The sequence below is a fragment of the Sinohyriopsis cumingii genome, chromosome 18 (genome assembly GCF_028554795.1).
Source record: "Sinohyriopsis cumingii isolate HCF-2022 chromosome 18, ASM2855479v2, whole genome shotgun sequence".
In the NCBI taxonomy this organism is placed as follows: domain Eukaryota; kingdom Metazoa; phylum Mollusca; class Bivalvia; order Unionida; family Unionidae; genus Sinohyriopsis; species Sinohyriopsis cumingii.
The window spans coordinates 70,881,666-70,889,431 of NC_142978.1; the positions used below are offsets into that span (position 1 = coordinate 70,881,666).

At 34.5% G+C, this 7,766-nt stretch overlaps 1 protein-coding gene and 1 long non-coding RNA gene across 2 annotated transcripts; one reads left to right on the forward strand and one right to left on the reverse strand.

The window, feature by feature from the left end:
• Nucleotides 1-605: 605 nt before the first annotated feature.
• Nucleotides 606-4,204, reverse strand: LOC149776933 (uncharacterized). The gene is made up of 2 exons (XM_089941655.1): nucleotides 4,015-4,204; nucleotides 606-1,261 (listed from the first exon to the last, which is right to left on the reverse strand). Exons 1-2 carry the CDS (start codon nucleotides 4,202-4,204, stop codon nucleotides 1,140-1,142), a joined length of 312 nt encoding a protein of 103 aa, XP_089797781.1. The 3' UTR covers nucleotides 606-1,139.
• Nucleotides 4,205-4,476: 272 nt separating this feature from the next.
• On the forward strand, nucleotides 4,477-7,344 carry LOC149776934 (uncharacterized). The gene is made up of 3 exons (XR_016416139.1): nucleotides 4,477-4,779; nucleotides 5,403-5,499; nucleotides 6,358-7,344. It is a non-coding gene; the product is annotated as an uncharacterized LOC149776934 (long non-coding RNA).
• Nucleotides 7,345-7,766: the final 422 nt, after the last annotated feature.

Consider the following 7,766-nt stretch of genomic DNA (forward strand, 5'->3'; position numbering starts at 1 on the left):
CCCGGCTGTAGAATGTCCATCATATTCCATGAAAAACGCTGGAAAACGCTGGAAAATTCTAGCATGGAAAACGCTGGAGTATTTGGACTAATATTCCAGCCTCTGTCCAGGGTAGGCTGGAAAACCCTGAACAATTCTTGCATGGAAAACGCTGGACAATTCTAGCATGGAAAACGCTGGAGTATTTGGACTATTATTCCAGGCTATGTCCAGGGTAGGCTGGAAAACCCTGGACAATTCTAGCATGGAAAACGCTGGAAAATTCTAGCATGGAAAACGCTGGAGTATTTGGACTAATATTCCAGCCTCTGTCCAGGGTAGGCTGGAAAACCCTGGACAATTCTAGCATGGAAAACGCTGGAAAATTCTAGCATGGAAAACGCTGGAGTATTTGGACTAATATTCCAGCCTCTGTCCAGGGTAGGCTGGAAAACCCTGGACAATTCTAGCATGGAAAACGCTGGAAAATTCTAGCATGGAAAACGCTGGAGTATTTGGACTAATATTCCAGCCTATGTCCATGGTAGGCTGGAAAACCCTGGACAATTCTAGCATGGAAAACGATGGAAAACCCTGGACAATTCTAGCATGGAAAATGCTGGAGCATTTGGACTAATATTCCAGTCTTTATCCAGGGTAGGCTGGAAAACCCTGGACAACACTAAATTTTAGCTGAAAATTATTGAAATATTTTATGAAAACGAGATTTTTTAACAGTGATGCAACTTTTATTTGATGATAATTTCAAGAAGAACATGATCCAAATTACCCCAACCAACTCATTGTATTGACTGTGATGTTTAGTAACTTTTAAACAAGGAAACAAAAATTAAAAACTATAATGTCACTGGTAGCTTAATAGGTTGTGCACTAGTATTCAGTAGACAACATGGCTTAAGTTGTCATAAATGTCGCTACACTTCTACTGGTGTCATAAAATCCAGATTACTGGCTCCTTAACATCATCCGAGTTTCTAAAAATATGTTCTCTTACTCTAGTTATAGTTTGAATTTATTCTGAAGCAATCTTAACAACAAAATAACAGAAATTCACGTTAATTTCTATCTCAATTTTAATTAAAAAAATTTAAAATATTTCTTTTTACACGTGTTGTTTCATAGTTCGTTCACCACATTTCTTATTTTTCTGTTGTCACCACTGGAATCTGTGGAAGTGATGGTACTCTTGATGGTTTAACCAAATCGCAAAGCTTCTGTCTCACCATCACCTCCCCAATGTTATACTTCTCCTTCATGATTTCTGAAATACAAATCATTGTATATTAATGAATCGAATCAAGCAAGATTTCAAATTTATTTCAATCCCCCCCCCCAAAAAAAAAATATATATATATATATAGAGAGAGAGAGAGAGAGAGAGAGACAGACAGACAGAGACAGAGGCACAGAGAGAGAGGGGAGTGAGAGAATGAGAGTTATGCCTGAAACATTTCATGCAATTACAGTACTTTTACAATCCCTGAGGTTGGTAATTGTAATGAGGCACTTGGCTTGATGACTAACTTGATAGGCTTAAAAACCTGTGGTTTCCATCACAAATTAAACTGGCTAGCTAACTGCTCCTGTGGCCTAAGTCTAAGTGGTTAGAGCGCCTGCTACGGGTGTGAGAGGTCACAGGTTTTAACCCTTAACCGAGTCATACCAAAGACTTATTAAAAAAATGGTACTATTAGCTGCCTCGCCTAGTTCTCAGCATTAACTCTTTACCTCATGCAAGCATCTTTTGACGCCTCTACTCCATTCACATGGAAGCGCCTTTTGACGCCTACTGTAAACATCAGCCATTTTAAGCCGGTTTTCATAGTGCCACCTTCGGGGAAAACCCCCATTTAGATACTACATTCATTTCTGTGAATGACAATTACATCAGATCATGTGGTCACTGTTTATGCCCTGGTCGATATCTGCTATTTAAAGTAACTGGGTCATAATCTCCACTCTCCAAAATGGAGGTCGCGGATTTCATTCAGTACTTACGAAGTTTTCACGATTAGAATCAGAACTACGAAAGATTCAATAACTTAGGTAAAGGCTCTGATATTGATGCAGGCAGCAATTAGTTTTCATAAATTATCAAATTCAGATGACTTAGTGATGTAGATGCAGACGACAAATTGTAAATTTGAAGTATGAGAAATGGCAGCTACGATTGGTCACGCGGCCTCACTGACATGACGGTGAATGAGTCCTCTCAAGATTTGAAAGCACGTAAAAAATTCTTCTGTGAAAAATAATTACGCAGCTATAACAATCAGACTTTTAATCTTAAATTTTTCCACACATAATAGATGTGTACCAAAAATGTAAAATGGTTACAATTGCTGTTTAACATAAAATACACTACATTGCTTAACAGTTAACAGGCAGGCCTATGCGTATGGAGTCGAATAGGTAACAGGTGCTCTATTTATAGCATGCTGCACTTTGTAATTATGCTCTATAAGGTAAACGGTTAACAGGTTAGTGTTAGGACTGGTCAACCTGGTGTCAAGATAATGTGAATGGGTGGGAGACATTATGCTACATGTCTGTGGCATGATATCCCAGTGCTAGACATCACTATAAATTGCCACACTGCAGACATTGTAGCGATGTGACTAAACATTTGTTAAAGCTACATTACTAAACATCTGAATCACGCACACACAAACTGGCTACCATATACATGCAGTTGTGATTATACCATTTAAACTGAAAGTAGATTTACATTGTCCATTTGAATATTGCCTGTCTACACTATAATGTTTCAAGTAGTAGTTGTGTATACGTTTATATTTCATAATAATGTTCCAGCCTTAGTTCATACAAAAATTTTGTTACAATTTGGCATATATTTTGTCATAGGTTAACAAAGTTTAAAACGCATGGTTAATAATTTAAAATATACCATAAATTATTTGAATTCTGGACTGTTCTTGGAGAGGTGGCCTTGTGTGTACTTATTATTGGCTCTTGCCCCAGTTAGTGTCTTCCCAATATATTCACCAGAGCTGTACAGCATTCTGAATATTTATTTAGCAGCTTTGTTAAAATCCAAAATTTGACATATTTCTGCCTCATGCTGGGTGTGAAAAAAAATTTAATCCAAATTTTCACCATGATGATTCATATGCACTAAGTTTCTGATATATTTACTTATCTACATACACAACTCCAGGTTACAGCTAATGTTCTAGACATTTGAATTTGAAACAAATGTGGTATTACCTCTCGCTTGCTTAATTCAAATTAAAAGATCTAAGAATTTCAATGAAGCTGTCGCCATCAAGTTGTTTACATAACTGTGCCTTGCCACTTTTTTTCTGAAATTAAAGGACACAAACTAAACAAGTATTTTTGGTGAGGAAAAATGATAATCATTTCCAACAGTTTACAACTGTACATTCTTATTAATTATACAATAAGTTACTATTAAATATTACTGAAATGGCTGAATATAAATTGGATAGACAGAAACAAGCCATAATCTGAATTGAAGATTAATTGGAAAAGAGATCTACCGGTATATTTCCGAGTCACAGTCTAAAATTAATTAAAACAAATATAACTTACTGCTACAAATAGCACACTGTCTGGAAAATAATAACGAAAATGTAAAAAATACAAATACCAGTCAGATCATTAATAATATCAAGGGTCAATAAAATTTAAAGTGAAATTTACAATTTGGAAATGTATATTCGCAAGGCCGGCACGTACCAACTTTTTTGAACGACAGACACGAGATGACTGGTCATTGTGCATTAGGATAAGTAAAAAATGTTGCCAATTATGTAAACAAAGCTTAAAACATAACACATACCTTTCAATATCCTTACAAGTTTGACGTTTAATTTATCAGTCTTCAAACAGCATGAAAAAAAAGAAATTGTTCCATAGGATATATTTCGTAATAGCTTTCCGTAAATTTACGTCAAGCGAAGTCTTTCGCAGCTAAGGTACTTGGCGGCCGTGCAAATAATTTTGCTACAATTGGACTAAGTAATGACTTACCTGCTATTTTCGCAATAATACACTCATGGTATCCCTTGAATCCACGACAAACCGCCATCACTTTCTCTCCCGTGCGATATTCCTTCATTTCTTTTCGTGGCGAGCGTACATCAGCCATACAGATTATGCCTCCCTGAATGGGACGATCATTCACCCATATAACCAGTGATATTTCTGGTTCAGTGGTCATCTTAAAATCCTGGGATATTTTATATTTTACAATTTCAAAGACACTCCAATCGAAAATTGCGCCCAAATTCTAGACTGGTTATCCAAAGCGTTTTTCGGTGCCAAATTTGGAACCAAAATTTACAGAAACGTTTTTTTTTTTTTTTGTTTTTTTTTCTTTTTACAGAAAATTTGGTTCTAACGCATGAAATCGAAATATGCCGGCTTTTTCAATGTAGTAATTGGTTAAAAAAAAATAAGTTCTTAATTTTATATCCCATCATAGTCAGCTCAATCAGCCATCATCATACGGAACAACCTCGGCTATTTCTGCGTGACAAAAACGTGACTCCGATACGCGAAGGCGAATACTTGACAGAAAAATCAGACATTTTGTTCTCTTTTGATTTATGATTTATCTAAAGAGTTAATATCTATACATCGGATACCAACGCCGTGATTTGGATATGTTGGGGAATGATTGGTTTACAGTAAAGTGGTTTTAGAAGACAAAGTTTACGACCAAGAGGCAATATCGTGTCGAGGTGTGGAACACAAATGGAAAGACAACACAAATTGGACACCCAAATATTATAGGTGAGTATGAGATAAACGGAGTCTCGACTTTATCTCGTTTGCCCAAGTATAAACTGACTATATGATTAACCGCCCAACACAGTATATGTATGACTGGTAATTAAATTGTAAGCAAGTATTTCAATAAATGTGAAAAGATATACAAGGTCAAAAACAAGTTTCCTTTTGCACCAGTTTTAAAATTAGAGTAGGTATTTTTGTTTTTCAATATATATGTATATATAACTTTCAAAGCAACCTAATTTGTGGAATTTTATTTTAACAGCCATAACCTTGTAATTGTCAGTCTTGGAAATGTTAACTCCAGTGATACATGTAAGCCCAAACAGGGACTGCTCTGGTATTATGATAAAGTTGTGAATTTCTTGAGTATTTGTAGATCTAGTCCAAAAAGGTCTTTAGGTTGCTGCTAAATTTTCAGACTGCTACATATATAAGTAAAATCATAACTTAAGTAACTTAAGTCCTGGAAAAAGAAATTTTGAAAAATTTCACATGAATCTTAGCAAGATTAAAATGTACACAAGTTTTACCATGAAGATGATTTTTGAACGATATGTTAATGTTTTAATCAGTCTGACTGTACAGTCTGTAAACGTTTTAATGCTGTTTGTGTATTACAGGTGCTGGTGTTCAGGACAAAATATATAAGCAGTTTGAAGTTAATTCCACAAAGTCCATTCCTAAAAGCACCATGTACTGGAGGAAGAGAAAACAATGGTAATTCCAGGAGTAATAGAGAGTTTTTTTACATTTTAAATAATGTCTGCAGCTGTCTCCCACAACAATGTTTATTTGTGTGAAGATAAGCATTATTCTTTATACATTTGTTCTTACCTAGTACATTCACAGCTTAACATGGCTCATATCTTAAACACAGTTTCATTATCATATCAATAATTTAAGGAATAAACAAATTTCACTATACAACACTAAGTGGAATTTTCAGAGTTCAACAAATTCTGAGTATATGGTGAAATCAATCAGTATTTACAGACAGAATTTTCAGTGTACGTGTTTGAACAGAACATTCACTCTGTATGGGTTATCCAACACACCATACACAATATATGCACAATGTACACCATATTTAACCAAATCAGCCAATTACAGAAATTCCAGGAAATATCTGATCAGTATTGATTCTTGCAGAACAAGATATAATAATTTATTGTTATGCATTGTCATACTTAAGTTTTTAATTATTTAAAATGTTAAATATAATTTTTACTTTCATTTTTCTTATAGTGCCCTAAAATGTTATGAAACTTGAGTTGTTTTTCTGAAAACATCACATACATTTATGAAGTGTATGTTGTATCACATGTACTTTGTATGATTGAGTATATTATTGTGTATCAATTACTTGTCATTTACATGCATTCATTGTGTATCATATTTGCATTACCCATGTTTAAATGATGCATGCATTAACATTGGATTTGTCAAACTAAACTACTGTAACAGTGTAATATTAACTGTACATATTCAATTCCCACAACAAAACAATAATGTTTGAATGTTAAGATTTTAATATGAATTATACATGTTCACTAAAATTTGTATTTCTCATTACAGTGTTGTTGATCTAGGTCATTCCAGTTCTGTTGGTCTTGGATATTATGAAATTGGTGACTGTACGTAATACTAATCTTCAAATATAATGAGAATATCAACAGATGAACCAACTAGATATGGTGACAGTGACATGAGTTTTTCATCTGACTCAGAAGAAAGTATAGAGTTTTAATCAAGTTCAGACAATGAACAGTATCATCAGGTGAATGAAGCAACTCAGTCTTACCCATCTCATGTCACAGATCCCCCACTTTATGTCATAGCCCCATAACAAGATATATATTGTAGTGAAATCACAAAGTCTGAACATGTTATTGTCCTTGGGGCTTTGCCAACAAGACATAATTTGTCAGATGCTAAATATGTGACTTTTTGGACTTAATTCAGTTGCATCTTCCTTCAGCAAACACAGGATTGACAGCTGTCAAAGATTTGAAGGAAAAATGTGAATTCAGTAAGGAGTATCTCAAATACAATTTTTATTGTGGGATCTGCAAAAAATTGTACTCCGATAAAGAAGAAATATGTGAAACTGGGGGCTGTACAGGTGTACATAACTAATAATTATGAGCAAACATCTCTTTGGAATTAAGTTGGCTCTGACAAGAAAGAAGACTACCTTTCATCATCAAAAATAGGATCAAGTGTCTTCGAGAACCTATTATTGTTGTTGAAATTGGAAATGCCATTTATGGTACTGTTCTCCCCAATCATCATGAAAAGGACTAAAATGGCTCTCACCATTGCACAGCAGAATTTCATACTTATACACTGTAGTGTCAAGCTCAAGTGGTGAACAGATTTGGACATATTTATGATTTTATATGCACCAGATATTTTCTGGTCAGGATTTAACTAATTTTTCAGGATATCTTTTCATACATGTATAGTTTGTGTTACACCAACATTTTTGTATAGTGATGTTCTTTTGATAATGAACATTTAATTACATATGTGGTACATACAATAAATGATGTACTACTTCAACACTTGTAGTTTGTTTTTTTAAGGCAGGGGTCAAGTGTGTGTGTGTGTATGGTTTAGTTTGTTTATTTGACTTGTGTCCTCTATTTCTCAGTATATATTTATCATAGGTTTGAAATAATAGTTTAGTTTCAAGTTCAAAAATCTGTGTTACAGCGCAGTTTAGTCATGATTGCTCTTTCTTTAGGTAATTCAAAATAATTCTTTGTACCAATCTTGAAAATTGACTAAGTTCTTTTCCAGGGTTTTCCATGCTGAAATTTATCCCAAAAATTCTAAGTCCAAACTGTCCATCCTTTTCCAGGGTTTTCCATGCTGAAATTTATCCAAAAAATTCTAAGTCTAAACTGTCCATGCTTTTCCAGGGTTTTCCATGCTGAAAAAAGTTCAGAGTCCAAAATGTCCATCGTTTTCCATGCTGAAAA